This window comes from Aquila chrysaetos, chromosome Z (genome assembly GCF_900496995.4).
Source record: "Aquila chrysaetos chrysaetos chromosome Z, bAquChr1.4, whole genome shotgun sequence".
NCBI lineage: Eukaryota > Metazoa > Chordata > Aves > Accipitriformes > Accipitridae > Aquila > Aquila chrysaetos.
In genome coordinates this window covers 23407287-23431446 of record NC_044030.1, presented here as the reverse complement: position 1 = coordinate 23431446, position 24160 = coordinate 23407287, and the positions used below count along the sequence as shown (strand labels likewise).

At 40.7% G+C, this 24160-nt stretch overlaps 1 protein-coding gene across 1 annotated transcript; it reads right to left on the bottom strand.

Moving 5' to 3' along the window:
- Positions 1–1233: 1233 nt before the first annotated feature.
- REEP5 (receptor accessory protein 5) lies at positions 1234–24077 on the bottom strand. Its single transcript, XM_030004031.1, has 5 exons — positions 23855–24077; positions 23501–23594; positions 11903–12041; positions 5158–5326; positions 1234–3748 (listed from the first exon to the last, which is right to left on the bottom strand). The coding sequence occupies exons 1-5, from the start codon at positions 23970–23972 to the stop codon at positions 3699–3701; spliced, it is 570 nt and encodes a 189-aa protein (XP_029859891.1). The 5' UTR covers positions 23973–24077; the 3' UTR covers positions 1234–3698.
- Between the last annotated feature and the right edge of the window lie 83 nt (positions 24078–24160).

Here is a 24160-nt window from a genome sequence, read left to right as displayed (position 1 = left end):
CAGTAATCTTCAGTTATTTTTACTTCACTAGTTCATGAGTTCATGTGGTCATCTGAGCATTTTTTGCTCTGAATATCTTAATCTTTTATGTACCTGGAGGAGGTCTGTTTTTCAGAAAGTTACGTCAACTTGGTTGTACAACTGAGGACTCCCTCAGTGGTCCTAGGTTTTTACTCCTCAAGTACCATTTCATTCCATCACACTGGATGTAGAAGTTCTCTGGAAAAACAAGACTGATGTTCACTATAGTTGCATGGCTGCCACATGTGGAGTTTACAGGAAATACTGACGGTGTCTTATGACCTACAAGAACTTGCGCTTTCGCTTTGTAAAACTCTCTTCTTCCTTCTTTGCATAAGGAAGTTACTGTTGCTTGAGTCTGAAATGGGGGTGGGAAGTGACTAAGGAATTAGTCATGTTATTTTTGTGCCGATTCTCAGGCTATTTCAACAGACTTCACAAGACCAGAATGCAGAATCAAGACACTTACTTGAATTTGTCAAATTAAAAAAAAGTTGTAAGGGTTTGACCTGACAAGCATCTGTCACATCTTCCACTACTTAGAAGAAAACTATCTTGCCTTGGTTTGAAGAATTCAGTTTCATTTTAGTATCACTAGTGGTGATGTTATCATTGTGGGGTTTTTAAATGTTTTTTTTCTGAACTTTTTTTTCCTTTTTGCTGAGTTTAGAAATGTGTAAGATAAAGCAGAACAGATGTCCTACTTAACAGTGGTAGCAGAAAGAACTCATAAGTGTAACCCCCACACACCTGCCAGTAACTATGCAGCATTATTTTTTTAGGTCATTTATGGAATATTAGAAAATCCATGGGCAAGGAAAAAAAACTTCGAAGTCCCTGTAGTTTACCATTTGTCCCCTCTACGTTTCTAAAGAACACTAGACGATGATTCCTTAAAAGCAAGGCCATGAAGTCTGGAAAGCTGTGCTGTGCAGGCAGCTGCTCGTGGTGCTCGCTGTTGAGAACAGATTTGTATTCCAAACTCTTCCTTAAGGCCTGATGCTCTAAACCAGCTCAGTTGCACTCTTAAGATCCAGTCATGAGGCAGAAGTACTTCCTTCAGGCTTTTAGAGAGGTTTTTGCTAGTTCCACAGTAATGAAATTTGGGTAAAAAAAGTTAATACCCTATAAGGACCTTCTGCCTTTTTAAAGTAATCAAGTTTTCAGTGTTGAGGTATAAGGTTCTTAAGAACTACTGAAGCATCATACCAGTCCTGTAAGAATCTCTTTATTTGTGTCCATTTTTATTTAGCACATTACAACTTCAGCACAGACATGGAGTAGATGTGTCTACCAACATTTGCACATACATGTTATGAAGAAGACTTTGAGAAGAGCACTGATCTGTGGGGCCAGGCCAGCGGAGTTACTTGCAGGGAAGGGTAACTTGCTGCAGAAATTCAGTCATTTCTGCTTGCATCAAGGCAAACAAGAACATCAAGTTCTGTTAACAACAAATGGTAGTTCTACTTCAAGTAGAAATCTGACAAAGGAGCAATGAATTTAGCTGCTGATCAAGAAATACTAAGTTGTAAAGACACGAAGTTGACTAAAAGCCTAACTGTTCAGTTCTGAGAGATGTAAGCGAATGTTTTCACACTTAACCTAGAAATGTTTTATCCCCATTGTAACAGTGGAAGAACTGTTGAGTAGTATGAGAAATGAAAAATAAGTTCTGTCTACTACAGCCCTCATTAGGCTTGGAAAGTCTAAGATTTATCAGCAGCTTTTAGAGAAGTTATGTAGTACTTTGTACCTAAATCAAATAGACTATTAACTATCTTTCTTTCTTTCTTATTATTTCAAGAGGTGAAACTAAATTACACTGGCCACATGACTGCTATATACACAGTTTGTAGTGTTTAAAACACAGCACTAGGATTTAGTATGGCTGTTACAAAAGAGTTCAGTGGGTTTAAGACAGAGGAACATATAAATTAAACCACTTAAATGGCGAGTCACTTCAAACTTTTAACTCGCTTACATCTACAGCTTTGCTGTAAACTTTATTCTCTTCAGCACATCCACTCATAACAGAAAGTTGTCATGGAATGATTAGCTGTGGTATTTTACATTTTTTTCCTTCAAATGACAAACTGCATGCTGTCCTACAAAAAATGATGCACAGTGGGTCTTATACTTCCCTATCCAAGTTGAAAGCCATAAGGGCTGTGTTTTCCAGCTTAAAATGCTTTCTCTTAAGACACTTTTACATCTCTTCTTACAATACATATCTCTCATTTAAAACTGACCTGCTGAGTTGCACTGTGTGCTTCATTCTTTTGCAGTTCTTGCAAAATTTACAGTGAAAGTTTATATACGAACTTGTTGCAGAAAGCCGAAAGTCTTCAAAAGTCTATTTTAAGATTAAATCTTTTGAATCTTAAGATTGTGGATCAGAAATCACTTTTTATCGTATCAAAAGCTTAAGCTTACCTTCTGTGAGCTAAGAACTATTATAGCATTACTGTAGGCTTTAAAGAAATGTCAGCATGGAGATGAGAACAGGGAGATTTCAGTAATTCATGCTTAATTTGTTGAAAATACTGAAAAGAGTGTGAAAGAGTAAATACAGATTCAGAATAAAAAAAAAATCCTTTCAACATTGCAAAAAAGCCTTTATTCTCTTAACAACTTTGTTTGCATTCTTACTGCCTGGTCAGGAATATATTATGTATGACAACAGCATCTCTATTCAGGAAGTTTCAGGGCTCATGCAAAGTTCTTCTTAGTACTGTCAGAAGAGATTGCACATTTTTATGAGCAGAAAAAGCTCACGGAGGGTGTAGTCCATTCCCTTAATGATGTAGTTCTGGGACTGACACCCAAGGCAGTTAATATTTCAACAGGACTTTAGGAAAAAGTGTTTGTAATGGTATCACACCTTAGCTAAAGGTGGTTTGTGCTTTTGAGTGTGATCTTAAAAGGCACTCTATTAACAATTTTAGATGACAACTTTATTTAGCAAGAAGAGGCAAGGAGCTGTACTTTAGTCATCGTGTGCTAATATCTTGTGCAATTTAATGCATCCATTTCCGGCTAATATAAGCTTGATCACTTGAATGAAGTTACTCTTTCCTATATTTAGTATCTATCCATTTAAGAATATACACACAGTACCAAATATTGTGTTACAACAAAACATGCAACAGTGAATAATCTCTCTCATCAGGTGCCCAGAACATGTAGTTTCATCATTTACAACTTCATTGGTGGGGAATACATCTGTTGTGCCATCTCTCACAGTAATTCCCTGTATATTCAAGAAGATCCGTCAGACTAGTACTTTCCTTATACAATAGCTTCATGTCACCAGATGAACCACAGTCAAAATGTTAAGAGTAATTACATACACAAAGAGACAACTAAAGTGCAGAGGCTGTGGGATATATACTTTTTATTTAAGTTACTGCAGAAAGAGATTACTGAAAGATTTCTTCTGCATGAAGATGAATAAAATACTTTCATTAAGCTGCAGATGCTGCCCACTGCATTGCTTTTAAATGAAAATGCTTATTTTCTATCATCAGACACAGCAAAGTAGTAAGCAAACTTAAAACACATTCCTTTAATATATCAAAATGTTTCCAAGGCAGTATTATTAAAATTATACCACAGTTCCCAGTAACATCAAGCTTCATAAAGAGGTGGTAGGGAAACTTTATCCAGTTAACTGTTTAAGTGCTCTTCTTTTCTTCACCCAGTAAGTTCACTGTTGCTTTCTTGGCTGCAGGAATATAAAAGCAAGTTTAATCTTAGAGGCCTACAGACTAAGTGGCTTATTCAGTGTTCCTGAGCTGCATAAAAAAATAATTTTGATTTTAGTCACAAAAGAAGCATCACAAAAGAAGATCATAGCTTTTGTGTACACATACACACATAGTCATAAAACTGGTCATATAAAGATTTAAAAAAATAAACCATAAGCAAGGAGCAGCACAATAAACAGCACAGACTGACTTACAGCTATTATATCAATAAAATAGAGCTGCTTACAGTTTAGGACATACAGGTTTACAGCAAGAAATATACTACCAAGCTGATGAAACAGGGCTGGAATAACGCTAATACGTGTGTGTGTGTGTACACGCGTTTGTGTGCATGATTTCTTAAAAAATACATGTATGTGGAAATCTTTCTATGTAAAAATAGGAAAAAGAAAGAATAAGCGATGGAATGAGAACAGAAAAATCCCATGTGCAACAGGGAAGAACATTACTAAGATATCTGTCTAACAATAACGATTCAGGAAGGGTCATGCAGCAAAATCTCCAAGCATAGTTGAGAAAGGCAGATCAGTTAAATACTGACAGGAAAACTGCTTAAGCTGATAAGAGGAAATGAGACTGCATACGTTGTATGGGGGAAGGGAGATTTAAGGTGCTTTGAAATATCTTACAAATAAATTTCCTTTCAAATAAAATCTAAATAAACCTTCATTTCAGCTACTTAATATATTTCTTTCTCTTATTCATAAAACTATCATCAGACATTCTAGAGTATGAGGGTCCACGATAGAATGCAAGGAAATAAAAGCAAAAATCAAGCAATCTACAGGCTGTTATAACATTCATTCTAACCAAAGAAAAACCTAAAGTAATTTCTTTAAGAGTGGGCTCAGAATCCTTTGTTCTCCAGAGAAGGAAAAATACAAACACTTTTAGATGGGAAAACTTCATTTCGCATGTTGCTGTTTATTAGAGTTAAAGGATTTGCTTTACTACACAACTGGCAGCCCTTCTATACTACCAGGTATTTGAGATGGTATTTTAGGAGATACAAGAATACACTGAAACAATAACTGTATTTATGGAAGGTATCTTGTGAGGATGTGTGGACCTGCCTCTACAGAGAATGTTCATAGTGATATGTATGGTGGGAAGACACACAAACTAATTAGCCATTTCTTCCACTCATAGCTTATACTCATTCTCACATAACTGTACTCCTAGAGAGTGAGATCCACTGCAATCCTCTTTTCCTGGCATCTTCATCCAAATTTAACTTCTCCGTTATAATTTACATAGTCTTCTTACAATGTTTTTCCCCGCAAATGATGAGTATTAACTGTATTATTGGAGTTGCCCAGCAAAATTACTCCTACTTGATGGGACTACTGAACAGTCTTTTCCTCACCTTCTTTAGTGATGGTATCTGCAGTCTCTGCAGCCTTGTCTTTCAGGTCTTTAACAACACTGTCGAGCTGAGCTTCGTGCTTCAGGAAGAAAGGCCGGATAATTCGATGATAGAGAAACTCTGCCCCATTAGAAGGACTTGGAGCCATGCACCACAACAGGAAGCCACACTACAAGGAACAAGAACATCTGCCTAAGTAGAAGAAATGAGCAGGAGACAAGATGTAGCATGCCTTCCTAACTCTGCTAGACTTCAGCATATTTAAAACAGTACGTCACCCCCTTAAGTTTGCATGGTCACAGTCCAGTAAGCATGCACATCAATATAGTTATATACAGAGAATCTTTATACTGGAATAATTTCATGGACACTGACAGGATAAAGGAGAAGGGCTTTAGCACGAAAGCTAATCTGCTAACAGGTGTATGTATCAAGACTGCATAGAATCATTTAGGTTGGAAAAGACCTTCAAGATCATCGAGTCCAACCATCAACCATGTCCACTAAACCATGTTCTGGAGTACCCCGTCTACACGCTTTTTGAATACCTCCAGGGATGGTGACTCAAACACTTCCCTGGGCAGCCTATTCCAATGTCTCACAACCCTCTCAGTAAAGAAATTTTTCCTAATATCCAACCTAAACCTCCCTTGCCGCAACTTGAGGCCATTTCCTGTCGTCCTATCACCAGCCTCCTGACAGAAGAGACCAGCACCCACCTCACTACAACCCCCTTCAGGTAGTTGTAGAGAGAGATGAGGTCTCCTCCCCTCAGCATCCTCTTCTCCAGACTAAACAGCCCCAGCTCCCTCAGCCGCTCCTCATAAGACTTGTGCTCCAGGCACCTCACCAACTTGGCTGCCCTTCTCTGGATACATTCCAGCACCTTAATGTCTTTCCTGTAGTGAGGGGCCCATGTACTGGTTTTTTTTTCTTTTAAAGGCAAAAGTATAAAACCTGATTAGACAAAACATTAGTCCCTCTGGCTACTTCTAAACTATGTGGCACAAGCCAGACTGAAGGTCTAGGTCCCTAAATCACTTAAATCCAGCCAAAACATATCCCTGTCCTCTCTGCTTCCCTGCTTTGCAAATGCAGCGAGGGAAAGAATGGGATTGTGTGCATCCCAGAGCTGAAGTGACAAAGAGGAAAGGTATATATCCAAGCTACACATAGTGTCCAGATAAGGGTAATGCTTTTGGATTGCACAGTTTAGGTATAGCTTTTATAGCACAGTCTGCTCTCTGGTAAAAAAAACCAAGCACCACAGTGTGTGGGGTAACATTTCTGCATCTTACAAAGGGGATTGGAAAGACAGCTATTACATGCATTACAAATATCTGTCTTTACTACTGAAGCACCTTTATTTGGCTTCAGTTCCACTGTCATACACAATACAAAGATAGCTATGCAAAACAAGATCAAAACATCTAAGGGACAGGAAGTGCCTAACTAAATTTGCTTGAGCTCTGAAAGTATATATAAAAAGATTTTAGAGGATAAAACTGCAACAAAATTCAGCAAATTTTCTCAGCAATTGTACAGTTCTTTCCAGACACAAATAGTACAATATTATTCCATGTCAAAAGCCTCTCCCAGAAAATAAAGACAGAACAGCTTTTGACAGACCACCTTTTCTTAAAACACAAAACCAAACCACCTCAGCCTTAGCCAAAATGTGCTTTGTTTTGATGTTAGACATGATTAAATGTTTGAGGATTTCCACACATTTTGGGGAGGAGAGGGAGAAAACACAACAACAAACACTCAACTCTTCCTCCTGAAAAAATAACCCCTCCACACAATTAGCTAAGTTAGGCAGCAAAAATCAAACTAAGAATTTAAACTACTATAAAACCATACGCAACTTAAAAGTCTGCATTTAAATACAGTAGCACTTATTTAAATAGCTTAGATTTCAGAAGTTTTCCAGTTTTCACGCAGTATCTACAGCAGCCAAAGAGATGTTTCAATGCATGTGCTAGCTTCTTTAAGTAATTTAAAAAATATAAGCAGTCATATTTATTTACGAGGTTTCCAGTACAGTGCATAGCGCAAAACCATTTCCTAGAAACTAGTTCCATCAGAGTATCCTTTCAGAATTCCACTGTGCCTAGCCAGACATTTCTGTCTCCTCTCCTTCCCCTCATACTTTGACTTCCCACTGTAAAACTGCAAAGGCAGAACTACATCCAGGTATTTGTTTTGGTATTACATGAGAAACTTCTAAATAACAATTTGACCGTTACAAGGTGATTGACGTCAAGAGAGGTTATTTTAAAAGAAAGGCTCAAGGTTTAACAGAAAAAAAAAAGATAACAAAACCCCTTTTCAATTATGAAAACCACATAGTCTTCTTCAGGCAAGCCTTCCAGGTATTTTGGAATATCTCCCCCCTCTATTCTTCCTCAGATAAGGGATATTGAGATTGAATGTTCTGTATGTTCTGCTCTGCTTTGTCTTCACTGCAGTGCACACCACAGTAAAACTGATCCCCCTGACACACATCAGTTGAAGAAAACACCTACTGGTTTTGGAGGAGATTGCTACTCCTTGTTTCTTTAAGGCCACTTGTCATTCCCCTTGCTCTAGACAAAATGAGTTATGATATATTTGGAGCTGGAGAGGTGTCTTTACAGGCTGTCTCTTTGAAAAGGATCACTGATTCCTGGGGATAACAACTGCCTTCTACAGAATATTTTGCCAAACTAATTTACCATCCTTTTAGGTAAGCTTTAAGCTTTCTCCTTTAAACTATTTGATCATGGTGTCAGAACAGAATGACTTAAAGGACTGTTTGCCCAGAAGACAAAGAAAGGTTTTTCAAAGTAAAGTGTCTACCAGTGAGAATGCCCACCAGGAACATTTCAATGAATTAAAAGAAATAATTCAACATGCAATAAAATCTGGCACCAGTAAGTGGCAACTGATGCAGTATCATTAAGCATGGTCAGAGAAAATAAAGGCAAAAAGTGATGGAATATCAATTTTCAAAAGCTTCTATTATTTGGAACTTAACGTAACAGAAAGAATAAATGGTACTATCTTATGTTGTTACCTTTCATTAAAAGCTGAGAAGTATATTGATTTTATTTCCTGTTAAAGAATATCTGGCCAATTACTGATAGTTATTTTACCTGTCCCAATATACAAAGATGTTACCTATTTCTCCTTCGTTTCAGGAAATCCCTCTTAAGTCCAACTTCCTCTGAAACTAAAAGAAATTGAAATTTCCCTTTTCTTGCCTAAGAACAAAATTAGTAATTTTGATTTTATAGCTTTGTCCCAGTCTAGTCAAGCAAAAAAATCACATCTTTTACAGTTATAGATTTGTTCTCAAATACCTATTACTTTTCAAGTGTACTGAAACAGATGTTTATATACATTTTCTAGAGGACATATACCAAAGTTGCAAATCTGGCTTTCCAAAGCTTAAGAATGTCAGACTGCTAACTTAGTTTATTTTTCCCTTGTCTCTCATGAAACTGAACTAACATAGACTATTAAAAATAAAGTAGTTTGTAGAAAGGTCCAGAAAGCTCAGAGTGATAAAACTGTTAACTCGGGGGGGGGGTGGGGGTGTGTGGGGGGGAACACAACCCACTATATTCTTTGTGACCCTCCAGACCAGCCAGAGGAGGGAATGGGATTCATGCAATCAAGTGACTTCCTTAGGCAGACACCTGAGCTGGGTCTAACCCACTTGGAGCTGGTGCTAGCAGCTGTTCTTGCCCTGGCAGCACGAGACCCAATACGGCTGGGTTTGCCACTACAGCAGAGGAAATGACTGCAGCTGAGAAACACAGCAAGCGTGCCCATGGCCAGTTCCAAGCTTCTACAGACAGAATACTATCAAAACCCAAGACACGCCTCATATGACCACAAATATGAACACACTCCTCATAGACAACTGCATTCATTAAAGCAAGGTGTTAATTTTAATGGAAGTGAAGTACTCTTTAGTCAAAATCAATAATTAATTGCATGGGGTGCATGGGTGAGAGGAGGGGATCTCTGTCTTGAAGCAGAGTCAGACTGCCCCATTTGGCATGTTGCTACACTCACAATGACAACTCCTCCTGCTTCATTTGGCCGAGTGCCTCGTAGCAGCAGTTTGCATAATGTACCCAGTGTGACGTGCCTGCTAAGAATTCTGTTCAGAAATAGTATTCTATTATTTCAAGACAGAACTGTTAATAGAGTCAGGAGTCCCCTCTCCCTCCCACTACCAAGAATACTCCTAGGATGATAACCTCTGCTACTTTCACTGGCTACAGTATTTTAATACTTGAATGCCAAAGAAATCTTTAAGTAATTAACAGAAGTATTGAGAAACAGATCACATACACATGAAATCATGAGTTGCATGCACGTCCTGTGCTTCAGATCAAAAAAGCAAATAAATAAAAAGTAGGCATTACAAAAAAACCCACAAAACCCAAGAAATCTCAAAACAGTTTTCAACTGGACAACAAAAGTATATGCAAATATCATAACATATTCAAAGAAGTTCTTGAACATGCCTTTCTCCCACCTATATAAACTCCCAGTGTGCTGAAAGCTTTGAGCTGACAGAGCCTAGGCTCTGGACTTAGGGGAATATGGGAATAGCTATGATCAATGTCTCAACCCTGCACATCAAAGTATATAGAAATATTGAGCAGCTAAAACTCAGTTTGGAGTGGAAGCTACGAGCTGTATCAAATAAATGTGAATATGCAAATTTAGCATATTTGGAGAACAAAAGCAAGCCTGAAATTCGCATGAATGACATATCTGGGCTTCTGTTTTGTAACATCAAAAAAGAGACATGGAGACATCACAAACTACATTAGAAGAGGTTTTATTTGTGGAGGGACTGAAAGCTAGAAGCTGCCTGCTTCCTCCTTTTCCCCACATGGAGTAACTTGCATCCTTCCACCTAGTCAGCAATAGTTTCTGATTCTCAGCCAACTCTTTCTGTCTGCCTTTGTACCACAAAAGTAAACCTCTCCTACTACCCACTACTGACAGTAAATACTTGACTTCTGTGTGCCTTCGGCAGCTATGGTAGAAAGCTGTGCATTGACCGTAATTGCTTCCTTGTGTTTGCTTTTGCTGAACTGAGAAAAGTACCTTTCTGTTAATGTCACCACTACATGTAAATGTGGCACTTCTGATACAGTATTGTCAGAGCCAGCTGTGGTTGGTCTTTATTTGCTAGGTCAACCTGAATTTCAACTGCATGCTCTTCAGAAAGAGTGCTGTGCTGGCATGAAGAAATCACTGCTGCATCTTTTACCACCAAGAAGTTAGAAAAGAAGCTCTGAAAACACACTGTATGAATTCAGAACTGTGAGTATACATTACTGCAGACAATGGGTAAAGTCATAATCCTGCTAAACTGTAAGGTGAAGTTGGGGATGTGAAGTAACTGCGTAAGTGGTTAAGAACAGATTCTTCCAGTGCCATAAGCAATCCTTCTGGATCTTAGATCAGATCAACTTGCACTTTGATCACTATGGCTTGGTGTTAATATATTAAAACAGTGAAACTTTCACATATATGTTACCCATGCTAAACTTCAAAAATCAGCAGATTCTTCTTAAAAACTCTGCAAAACCATTAAGCTTGAAATGGAAAACATATCTTCATTTTTGATTAGGTGAATAAAATAAAGGGGGGCGAGAGAGAAAGAACTTTGTGTGACAGGCCAGAATATTTTTAGTTTGAAGCAGTAGCTTAAATATGTGCTTTTTCTTAGGGAGCTAGGGAAACAAATGTCCAAATGGTTGTACAGTTGATGCCTGTTAAAGATTCAAAAGGAACAATGCAGAAGTGTAACCGAGCTATCGAAGTCAATTTTTGTCTTTAAAACATGGCATTTCCTGGAAAAAGCATTTGGCAACATCAGACCTTACTGTCAAAGTTTTAAATGACTACACCACAATAGCTAGCAAGCAAATCCTTTCAAGAACTTTGGTGGGGCTAAACCAGGCTAGCAAAGCAAAAGAGAAGGAACAGAACAGGCCATTGAAACAGAAAATAGGTAACAGTTCTTTAAACTAAACAACTGACTCTCCAACAAGCTAGAATGTCTTCTGCCCAACAGCATACATGGTAATTGGCTATCTCCTGGAATAATTTAACATATTAAAGTTGATTGACAATACACTTACACCTTAGTTGACAAACAAAGCTTGGAACATTTTAAGCAAATCATTGTTGGTAGTCAAACCACGCTAACAAATGCACATTAGCAACAAGCTCCTCTGATACCTGCCATTTTCTTTCAGGAAAGTGGGCTTAATTAAAAATGAAGTCTGTATGATTCAAACTATTCTTACATTGCAAGTTTCTTCTTTGCTCCCAATAGCATGGACGTTAATACCTCCTTTTGCTGTCTTTGTAATTTTACTCTCCACTTTCACTAATGCGCTTAAAGCAAAATTACAGCCACTCTGTAGAGTTTGCCAAGTGCTGTCATTTTGCCCTAATTTACTTGAACACCAAGACTAAGAACTGTCTTTCCACAGTACAGCTTTCCCTGCCACCCATCCCAACTTCCCCTCTTGCCTCCCCAGACCATCAGCCATAAACAGATCACTTTCATAGTGGTAAATTACATGTAACCAGCATCTAAAAATAAGGTGTGACCCAGGAACGATTCCGAGGGAATCTGTTGTCATCTATCTGTTCTTGAAGACATTAAATCAGTTATATCAAAGGTCTCATTTTAGGAGAGGGGTCACATGACCTAACATACCTTTAGCATGTAGTAGAAAGGGAACCAGGACAGAAAGATATCAGAGAAGAATTCCACTATGCTGAAAACACCATACACAACCCAGTAAGTCAGCCACTGTGTGTCATCATCTTTGTTGGGACTTTCAATGGCCTTGATTCTGCAAGGGAAACAAAACAAGTGAGCAGATCAGTAGCTTAAGTCTCCTCTATAAAGGTGACGTTTTTATGACTCACATTTGTTGTTACACGTGAATCCTCATAATTTAGTTACTTTGTAAATCATACTATTAATGATAGTAAATCATACTATTACTATGATAGTATCTATCATATGGACAATGTGTCCAAGATCGTTGAAGAGCAAAGCTTTTCCCTACATGTCAGACTTCAGAAAGAAAAGGTACTCAAGCCATTTCTAGCTCCATGATTACAAAAAAGGAACAAAAATAATTGTGAGCATCCTGACCTTGTTCATGAGACAGATCATGGGACAGAGAAGAAAGGGGATAATCTTTGGCCAGTTCCAGTTCTGGATGCATTGTGGTAATCCTGACCAGAAGACTATTGTTCTTCGAAGCATTAGTGATCCACATAACAGTTAACCTGAGTGAGCCCAGGCCTGTGCTACACATACAGCCTGGCTTTCAGGGCTGGGCTGTGCTGTGCTGCACAGATGCCCTTGTCACGGGATAAACTCAGCATGCTCACTGAAACAGAGGATCCCACAGGCAGCACCCACCAGGTACCAGTTATTACACCACCTGCCTGGCCTTGCCTGCATCTAACAGTGAACATCCTCCCTCTTTTGAGTGTAGGAATGATGAATAGAGTTGTCTTGAAAGAAAAATCCTACAATAGCTTAAATTATCAAAATGGGGTAACCTTGTCTACAGATGAGGTCTGCCTAGTGTGCTGTGTGTGGATCGCAGGCCCTTTCAGTGCTGCACAACTTGGGGTTCCCAGCATCTACAGGGATGTAAGATTGTCTATACCATTCTCTGTGTCTTTATAGTGTTAGCTCTAATAAATAGCATTTCAAATGAAGCTTTAAAGAACCTGAATGCCCTTCTTACTGGGATAACAGACCAGCACTTCCCAGTGTAAACAGCATCTAGGTAAAAATTTTAAATCTAGTTCAGGATTTCGCATGAATCTCAAATATCTTTACTCATAATGTACATGCACTAGATTCCTCTTTGAAAAGGTAAACCGTAAGATTTGCTCTAACTACTAACAAGCAGTTGTTCTACAGAAGCAGAGGAGATCCAGTACCCCCTGCCCCATACAGTGAGGACTACGCATCTGCATCACCAATTATTCTGCTCTGTAGATCCATTCCTACAGGATTTGCAAATCCTGATGTAGACTAAGGTATTAAGAACAGAGCGGAGCAACCCCTAGTAAAGTCCTGGGCTTCCTGCATAATGACTAACCAGGTTTTTGTTCTCCAACTGCCAGGAGAATGCAGTTTAAATTTACACAGTTCTAAAAGCAGGAAACTGAAAGAAAGACTCACATGTGCTTCCTTCAGTAAAAGTAGTAAAGTGGAGACTCTGGACTTGCTAAATTCCAGATTAGCACTGTAAGAAGTTTTAGAAGGAAATGCCAGCAACTGTAAGCCTGGTAATATGAAGCTTGAATATTATAAAGCATTTGTCCTCTTCACTCATGCTGTAGGATTAAAATCCATAGACTCAGTTTAATGAATTTAGTTTTAATTCTTTCATAGCTTATTCCTTTAATATCAGCTATATTGTTGCTGAAGCAGCATCTGTGGGATATATCAAAGGTGCAAAGTTTTCTTTTAGTCCATAAAAAAGTATTGAGAGTTAGGAAGGTTTACAAAATAGAAAACAGATAGATGGCTAGCTGCAAGTACACTTCCTGGTTTGTGAGTCGAGAAACCCTTTGGACTCTGTCACTTCCTAGTTCTGTAAATTAAGAAAAAAAAAGAGAAAAAAAGGAAAAAAAAAAAATCCATCATGTGACATGCCATATGTTTTAGCAAAAGCACTAGCAAACACACCACACACAGAGAGAATTGGCATAGCTACTGGACTGAATTACTTTGAAATGCAATACAAAGATCTGATGCTTAATTTATGCAGTTTCCATTAGAGTTTGTGGCTGGCCAGCAGGGTCCTGCAATGGGAAGAGCAACAGCCCTTGCCATACCCCATCATGCACAATAAGGCACTGTTATCAAAGTACTGGATCAGCACAACTGGGAGAACCGGTTTTCCACAGGTGGACAGCAGCAGGTCTGCCTACTGCTGCTCCTAACAACACAGTGTTAGGAAACAGTCGTCCAGGCAGTCTGCTCAAAGGCAGTGCCAACCTCCCATAATAAACCACATTTTTTCTATGCCCCTACTTCTCAGGTATTCTAACACAGGTGGGTGAGAAGGCCCTTAAAAAAAAATTCCCAAACAACACAGGAGGTAAGGGAGAGGGCTACTGATCTATTTTTAAGGTGTGAAACTGTATTTCTGGAGGGAAAGAAAGAATACAAGTGACTAGTAGGAAAGTTAGAGTGGTGGATAAACAGAGGAGAGAAAAGAACTAATTGCAAAGTTTCTCAGTGTTAAGGAAAACTTCCTGTAAAGGTTCATTGTGTGAGTTTCTCTGGTTCTGCTGACAACTTTCCATCAGAAGCATACAGGGGAAGACTTATTTCACCACAGTAAACATGCTAGCTTGGTATTTGTGAGAACACTTTGCAGTGAAACTGCTAACAGTCTTGCTGTTTTCACTGTCTGAAGCCATCCATGGATTTAAGGAAGAATTGTTTAATTTTTTTTAACATTATCAAAGTCATCTTAGTAATCATGACAATCAGTTTTCATAAAAAAAGCCTAGAATCCCCAATTTTGTGGCAAAGGGCAGATGGCGTATCACTGTGTTAGTGAAGCATGCTCTATTATCTTCTCTCCTGTAAAAACGGATGGCCTTTGAGAGTTTCTAAATGCCGTGCCATGGGTGTGCTCCCTTTGAACGTTCACCATCTGCTGCTGTAGTTCCTTAAGGTGACATCTTGAAGGGAATACATGAAAAAGACACTTTCATGTCAGACAGTCACAAGCAGCAGTACTACAAGTAGTCAAAAACCCATCTGATTTAACCAGCTGACACACAGCATTACATCCATGTGTGGTATTTTCTTGCACACTGTAGGAAACAACACATTTCCCCTCCTTCTATAATGGTCTGAACTAGGTAGGCACCATGGGACAAGCTCAGGTCACAGAACCCTTCCACACCCACTAAGGTGACAGCCACATCAGCTCCAAAGGAAGGGCAGAAACTGCATCTGTTAGCAGTGACTCCAGTCCCAATCCCATTTACTGGGAGGCAAGGAAGGAAAAAGCAGGATATAGCAGAGCTGTCAGTGAATGAAAGTTTTAACTGAAGTCAGTGAAAGGCAAGTATTTTATAAATATTCTGCTTCTGAATGGGAAATATGGCCCTCAGCTGAGACTGCCAGTGGAAATCCAGTCTAACACGTCCTTGTTAAACAAAAGGGCAAAAGTTATCTCCACCCTTTGCTACTTACACACTCCTGAATTAGCAGTGGCATAACAAATCATTGTTAAGAGTTAATTCACACATGCTGCACTCACAGAATAAGCATAATATAGGTACAGAAGTTATGAGCTTGGGGTGAGTTTTTTTGAGTCCAGATGGGGGGGAACCAGAAATAGAGAAAGAAATGCCAAATTTTATTCCTGTAGTCTCACGTGAAATGATCACTCAGATCCCTGCAACTTACAAGGTGTACCTGATGACTCTTGTATAAATAAAGTTACAAGTTTAAGACAAAAGATAAGCCTCTGTTAAGCCCAGTGCTTATGCTGTAGTTAGAGAAGACTGGACCATTTTGTGCATCCTTCCTTCAGTTTTCTAATCAGTGCTATACTAAATGAGTAGGTGGGCATATTTGTGACCCTCTTAGCCAAGCATAACTTCTTTTTCCTGTTTAACTTTAAAAAAACCCTGAAATGACCTATACTTCTAGAGCTTATACTTACAGCTCTGCCTCAACTCTTTACAGCTGGTTGTAGTGAGTCAAAACTTACTTCTAGCTAGCTACCCAGACATCCCTGTGGGATCAGCACTCCACTGCACCACAGACTTCCTCAGTTTGGTGCCTCCCTGTCATCCTCATTTCAGACTCATCTTGGCAGACTGCCTCCATGACATCTCGCATCATTTCAGTGAAACAAGCACCTACATATTTGTATTTGCTTTATCGTCTTCTACATTTTCATCCATCGGTTAAAAGCCTTCTGTCTTCCATCTTTCTTCCTCCTTACTGACTTCAATGGCAGTCGTGCATTTGCAGATACTGAAAACATCTTCTTGCCAAATGCACTTACACAACTGCTACAGTGTAAGTCTACCATCTCCTCTCAAAATTTTTTGTATCCAGAAGATGGCAGCAGACAAATTCATGAAGGATAGCAAGGGGAGCTCACTGTCCATGCAGGGACAGATACCTTTAGAAGACAACAACAACATGACAGTAGTATAAAGGGTTCTACCTTCATTCCTTCAAAGGAAATGCAGACTGAGGCAACAAAAGGAGCATGTGCCATTTTGCCCACCAGTGAAGCGAGTCCTACAGACTACATGTTAACTCCACACAAAGCTAGATTCCTGCAAAAAAGCAGCAAACCTCTCATTTCATTGCCCTCTGCTCATTCTTGGCCTGCTCTCTTCCAGAATAAGTATTTGTAGGGCCACATGATGAGTCAGTTCCCCAGTTCTGACTCAGGTTAAAACCAGCTTCCCCCAAACACACACCCACACACATGCAGCCTTTTTTTATTGGGATTAACATGCGTCAGTGCCTCAGTCCATCCTGCCAAACCATTTGGTTACTGCTTGTTCTGCCACACAGGCCAGGTGATGCAGGTAGTGCTGTGCAGCAGGAGCTCTGGCAGGCTTCAGCTCTCCACTCCCGGGGAAGCTGTCCACACACTCTCTCTAGAAGGGGATTTCCTCCACTTCTACCGTTAACACAGACAAGGAGAGTCACTGCGGCCTTCAGCATGGCTCACCTGTGTATGCAGTCTCAGGCTAAGCTTTACCAGTTTCACTGTTGACTGTACTTTTTTACCTGTGTAGTGCAGAGATGCCAGATCCCACCAGAGGAAGCCACTTGCTAAGGATCCGCAACACAATGCTTCTCTACTTGAGATGGCTGATTTTGTTTGAGAGAAAAAAAACGTTCCACATGCTTTGGTTGCCTCTCCACAGCTGTTACTGTTTAGGGTGCAGGCACAGAGATCAAAAAGTACTGTTGTGACCAAATGGAGAAGAACTGGGCCCCTGCTATGCACTTAAAACAATACAGAAAGAATAAGTTACATTTTCCTGTCAACCTATGCTGCACTGTGGAGGCTATATTTCAAGCGTAATTTTGTTACAGATCTACTACAGTTTTTCAGTTCTGATTACTGCAATATTGGCAGAAGAATTCTCGTACGGCCTTAATTTATACAAATGTACAGTAAAGCATGACATCATGGTGCAACATTTTCAGACCTGTATTAGTTGGTAAAATGTTGCTGTTTCAAGGTAATCACTGTGTAAGGAGTTTTTAAACTACAAACAAAAATCCTACAGTTTTAATTATTGAATCTAATTTTAAAAGTGACTCATCAAGGAGTGGGAAAGGGATTCAAGTTTTAGGCTGAGGACTAACTTCTGGGTTGAGGCTGGTTTGCAGAGACCTGAAGAATCTCCTTTATGAGTACAGCGCTAGTTGCTAAGCTGTGTAGCAACAAAATTTTGTTATTTTTCTTTTTAAAAAACATTTAAGTGCACAGACCCTCACATGAAATTCTGCATTTCTATTCCTAACAGCCGAAGACAGCCTCATTATCCTCATCTAAAAATTGTGTTATCTTGCTCATTGGATACATAGTTGACAAGTAGGCATCCTTCTTTTTGGGATAGCAAGATCTTGCCAGCTCTCCTGTGTCAGTCTCACAGCTGTGAAGAAAGACTTTTAAAACGTAACTAGAGTACATCACCACAACAAAACAAATAGGAAAACAAGATAAGCAACTAACAATAATCAATTTTTTTTAATCTTTTTGACTCCAGCTCACTTTTTCAGCATTTAGTATTGGCCATGCTACACATTAAATGTTAGAAGCATTGTGACTCACCAGGGGAAAGGGTAGTTTAAAAATATATTCCAGCAAACCCCACTGAGGTAAGTCTATTCCTTCAACATCTGTAGGCCTACATCAACCAAGTCACTAGCGGTCAGCACAGTAAGAGGGAGGACTGCATGCCAGGTCCAGTACTGCAGTGCATCTTGACCAAGAAGGTCTGGTAAAATGCCTTCATTTATGCCTCAAACATTTCTGCAGTCCCTAAAAATAGTATCTACATCAATTATAAACTGGAAATCTTCCCATGAGTTTAATTCTGATTGTGGACCCATTTGCATAACAAAGACCTTTTTCCTTCTAACCTAAATTTAAGACATGGATGGTAAGTTCAAATTTTCCTACAGTTATCATAGTACTAGACTCTTTCTTGCATCTAACCACTTGCCATCTCTAGAAAGGAAAGCACATCATTTATCCAACCAACGGAAAAGACAGCTTTTATTTTAAACATGGCACTCTTAAAACCTAAAAACACAAAAGGCAATTATGTTTGGAGGAACTGCTTTGGCAGAACATATATAACAAAGTCAAAATACACTTTTTAGTGTTTGAAGGCCCATGTAAAGAGTACCAGCTGGGAGAGGAAACAGCATTAAGTGCAGACAAATTTGGAAGCTTTCTGCTTACATTTGTACTGAGCATTGTGAATCTGGCTAGATACACCAGGTCTCCCAAATCACTTTTGTAAGTAAAGCAGCAGCAGAGCATTACTTGTGAACATTAGCATATCATGCAGCGCTTTCCATGAAGGAAAAAAGTAAGCATTCTCCTCAAAACTTGTTAAGAGAAAGCAAATTTGCTGCCCTAGCTCTCAACAAATACAGGAACAGTTTTACATTCTCTGAAGAACTGTGACCAAAGCAGGGTTCCTGTTTTAGAGGTACAGAAGAGGCAAAGGAACTAGGAGACAGGCTCAAGACCCATGACAATATTCAAATTAAGACTTGAATTGCATGTTTATACTTCTCTACAATCAATCTAGATTGTTTCCTGTTTGTAAAATGCCATGAGCAGCACTTACATAGTAAAAACAGCTAAACTGAAGTAACAGCATAAAATCAGCAAAGCAGAGAGGGGCATGATTGTACTGTATTGGTTTTCTCCCTTGAAGACACCAGTAGTTAAGTTCAGACATTTTACTGCCCAAAGCTATTTCCACCTTTGCAATTTTTAAACCAAACATGATAGCACCTCTGAAATTTCCAATCCTTTGCACGATTTCTAAGTCATCAAAGGCTCCCTTCCGGCTTGCACTCTCTCTCTAATTTTTTTGAGGCAGTTCACCACCACTGGCTATGGGTGGAGCTACATTTAAACAGGCTAGCTCTGGAAAGTTTACAGCAGCAGTGAAAATACTGGCAATGTTATTTATATACTGCCAACACTCACTTCTTCCATCTACTAGTCTGAATATTGCCTTGTGCAGTTAAAGCTTGCTAGAAGTATAAAAAGTTGCTTCTTACATTTGTGGTAAACTTTTCAATGCTGGTTTACTGCAAACACAAAAGCCTGCAAACTAATATTAGATTTCAACTTAATTATTCTATTTCATCACATAGCACTTAACAGAATTTTAGGGAATAAGACTAGGGTTTTATGACAAACTTTAATCCAGATTGTCTGACTTACTGGCAAACAGCCAGATAACGTTTACTTAGAAAACTACTACTTAATTTTGCCTACGTTAAGAGCCTCGGGTAAGTCCTTGCCAGTGACAGGGCTTAGAAGACTTGGATTTTCAGGAAGATTTTGTATTGCTACAGAAGAAACTCGTCCATGTATAAAACCACTAAAGACTTACACAAAGAAAAACTGAAGGTGAACATGAACAAGGGGGGAGAAGAAGGAAAATGGCTGTGCCTGCCTGAAACTGTAAGAGGCATTAACTAGGGAGCTGCCCCCTCCCCTCACATTGGCTTTCAGCCTTGGCCGAGACCAGCACCGCACTGATGTGAAAGCAGCAGGCAGCAGCACAGCTGCAGCTGTACCGCTTCACACTGACGGCCAGGCACACCCCATCTGCTAGGTCTAACCCAGCAGCTACAGCCTCCAGCACTTCACTGAAATTCGCACCTGCTGCACAGCACACACTGACAATGAATACAGATAACGATGTAAATGAAAGAAAATAAGCTACAGAATTATACAAGACCTGACAGGCAGATACCTGCACATCCGTAAAACTGTCTTGGTTTCATGAGTGAAGAGACCGAAATCTGAGCTGAGCATCCTTCTCTGGGTTTGTTTTTTTTCCAATGGATTTTCTTTCAGGCAAGCAGAGATGAACTGTAACTACCATTACCAAGGTAACCTGTAACTAAAATCCTACTAAAACAGATTTGGAACATGCCTAATGGGTCACTCACCCGGTAGCCCGTTTGCCATTTTAAACAACTGTAAGGACAGCAGGCGATCTCCCTTGCAGAACACAGACATCTGTCTGTCCCACTCCTTCATAACTGTCTTTTCTGCTGAGCAGAAGCCTGACCCAGTACTTCACTGTTTTTCACTTTAAACAATTCAGTCACTGGCAATGCAGAAATGATACACCGATCTGCTTCGCAAGAGAAGAAAGTAAGTTAACTGGGGAAAAGTAATCTGCTTTTTCTCTTTCCGTACCTTTCTGAGACCTTTCAGGCTTAGATCCATTGTTGAAACACCTGCACAAACATCAGACTAACACACCCTGTACAATACATTCTGTTCACAGCTCCTGACCTCTTCCAGAAGCCACTGCTTTTACAGCAAAAGCCATTTCAGGGTGTTTGCAGCTGATGAAAACAACCGAAAACTGTTTTCTGCCCAATGCTAGGAAGCAAATATCACTACTGTTAGTTCATATAGCAGGCTCTTCAGCTGTCTTTTCAAGGGGGACAGACCAAATAGAAGAGAGGAATAAACAAACCACCCTGACTAGTGTTCTTTATGCTTTGGGTCTTTGTGCTTTATGAGCATGGGGGACAGCACTTAGCAGCACCCTGACTGCAGTACAAGGATCCAGAGCAGCAAAAATGAAAGCAGGAATCACTCCAGTAATTCAGCTTTATCTTCTCGCAGCTTAGCCCTGCATTAGGATAGAGATCCTATGGTAGATATGGAGAGTGGCATGCTAGCACCAAGAAAAGAAGAAACCCTTATGGTGGAAGAAGGGTAATCACCAAAGAGCATTCTTGCTCTTTTTCACTGTCAGGCAGCCCATGTTTGACTGAAAGCCATCTCAGGACATAGCACAGATGTCCCGGTGTATTGCTGTCAGACTGATCCCATAACACTGTACGGGCTAGCAAGGGCAATATGGCCGATCCTGAGTTCACACACCGCACTCCCAAAAAAGGGGAAACTGAATGGGACCGTGTAAACGCGTGCGCTAGCGCGTGTCCACCCATGTCTACTCTGCACCCACACTACTGGCTCTGCAGGCTTGCAGGCAGAGCAACGCATGTGGGAAATGCTACATACCAGCTCTGTACTTGGGAAGGCAGGAAAGGGGAAGGGATCAAGCCCACCTGTGCTGTCAGCAGGCTGCTTTGTGAGCTGGAAGCTGTCTGCAGGCTGCCACTGAAAGACACTGGGCACACAGCACATCACATGCGTTTTAAATTAGATTTTCACCCAAGACTATAATTTTCTCCTAAAAATTTTTCAGCATCAGAAAGAGAGCTAAAGGGAAAGCATTAACTGAGCATGAATTGGAAAAAACAGAACTGGCATTGTATTCATGTCCATGTTATTCGTCATGGTTTTTTAAGTAAAATTTGTAGCCAAGGACAATGACATATGCACCCATTGCTGAAAAAAAACCCAAAATCCAAAACCAAACAAAACCAGAACACTCCACAGTACTAACATCCTGGAGGTAACTTTTCACATTAAGATACATTTAAAACCAGCTTAAAACATAAAAAACGGTAGACACTCTACACAAACATTTAAAAAAGTAATTTTCTAGATTTGGAATAAAAACAATTGGAAGAGAAAAACCCATTCTTCATACTTGATTTGCTACTCTTGCCTCTGCAGTTCTAAAAGCTTTTATTATCAATTTATTCACCATAGTTGCATAACAGCAGATTTAAAATATAATCCCAAACCAGTTTTAAAACGGATTTTAAAATTTAAATATGATTTTAGAAACTAATTATGTAAGTTTAATAGTGACTTGTCAGACACAAAATATTACATGACCATAATTCCTACGCAACTATTTTAAGGTTTTGAAGCTTTGTTGGCTGATATTTTCACTTCCAGATTGTAATGAAAAAATATCTTTTAACTGATCTTTCCACTAAACATTGCCTTATAGAAAAAAAATCCTAAGGTTCTCCAGAGTTCTTGGCCTGTAATCTCCTAAATCAGTGCTCATCAAAAACAGCAGTTAGGAAAGTGTTGCTTAGTTTTAAGCATCACAACCATAAGATGTTTCAAGAGAGTCTAAAACTAAGTCAATCTCCCACATCTTTGAAAAAAGCAGAAGGATCCTATTTTGTATTGCCCAGAAACTAATTACAGAGAACGTATTTTTATAAGTTGCTGACTATATTTAAACAGAGTTACATAAAAGGCAAGCGCTGTGTTTCAACGATATAGCAGTATAGCTGGGAAGGACTTCCATTTTATGGATGTATTAGGCTACACAGAATGTTTATTTAGTACATTTCTGAAGTCACTTGGAACATACCCCACTGTGGCCTTACCTAACAGAAACTCAATTTTGGTCTAGTAGCAATATAATGCCCATGAAAGACACACGATATTGTCAAAACCAAAACATCTAAGGTGGCTTTCATTTGAAAAACTTAGTATTTTTAAGTATTTTACATCTAAGAGGAGCTCCAGTGTCTTCCTTTCCCTCTTCTCATCGGCTAGATGGTTTTGGAGTAAAGAGCTGTCCTTAATGCATCCATCTCTGTCTCTGGCCCGTTACATTAGCTAGTGCTTCGTATCAAATATATGCTGGCACTGCACCAGTGCCTTCCTGCATATCTGGGAGTGTCCTCAGCTAAAAATAATCAGTGTGGGTTTTAGCAAATACTGTTACAACAGCGATTCTCCCTCCTGTTAGCAGCAGCAGGTAAGACGCATCAATCCAGCTTCTCACTGAAGATGACGAAGCTGGGAACCCACAGCCAAAACGTAACTCTCTATAGGAACTGGTTTTCGAGTGTGGAAATTACCCAGCATCTCCCATCTCTAATTTGTTACGTAGCACTTGCCAGGTGGAAGAAACCTCATTCTCCACTTAGCCCGCTGCGCCTATACATGCTAAGGGAAAGGGGTGGGCGGGAAAAACGACATTCTGGAGCGTGGTCCTGCCATGCCACCGTGACAGACTGTGCACCGGCACAGGGCTGCGATTTTGCAACCGTGTTCCCGCCTCCGCGGGTAACGCATGCAATCATCGTGGTGAGAGGGGGAGAAGCCGCGACACTCACGAGACGTAGGCGGGGTAGCCGAAGCCGATGATGTTGCAGAGCAGGGACGCGCCGTAGCCCACCACCAGGTACACGGCCACCGCCCCGACGATGGCTGCGCGGGGAGAGAGCAGAGAGCCGTTAGCGCGGGCGGCCCCTCACCCCGCGGCGCTGCAGGGGGAGGTATCGCCGCCCGCCGCCCGGGGAGGACGAGGAGGAGCGGGAAGGGCGCGGCCGCTGCGCCCGGAGCCGCGGCCGCCGCCATGGGCCGTTCCGCCCCCGTCCTCCAGCCCCGCCGTGCGCGGCGCCCCCCGGCTCCCCTCGAGCGCCTGAGGGGACGCGGGCGGGGACGGGGGGTCGGCAGCTGGCGCTCACCGGTGGCTATGTACGTGCGGTTGACGCCGGTCTTGCTCTCGATCCGCTCGAGCACGGCAGTCATGCAGTTCTTCTCGTGCAGGAACCGGTCAAACCTCTGCCTCATCGCCGCGCTCATGGCGAGGCCGCCGCGGGCGCCGGCTCCTCAACCTCCGCAGCCCCGGGCGCACGGCGGCCGAGCGGCAGGCTCTGCCTGTGGCGCCGCCCCGCGCCCGCCCACCGACCCACAGCCGTGGGGGGGGGGGGCCACCGCGCCCGGCCCCGCCGCCGCCGCCGCCCTGGGCCGGCGGGAAGCGGCGTGGCGGG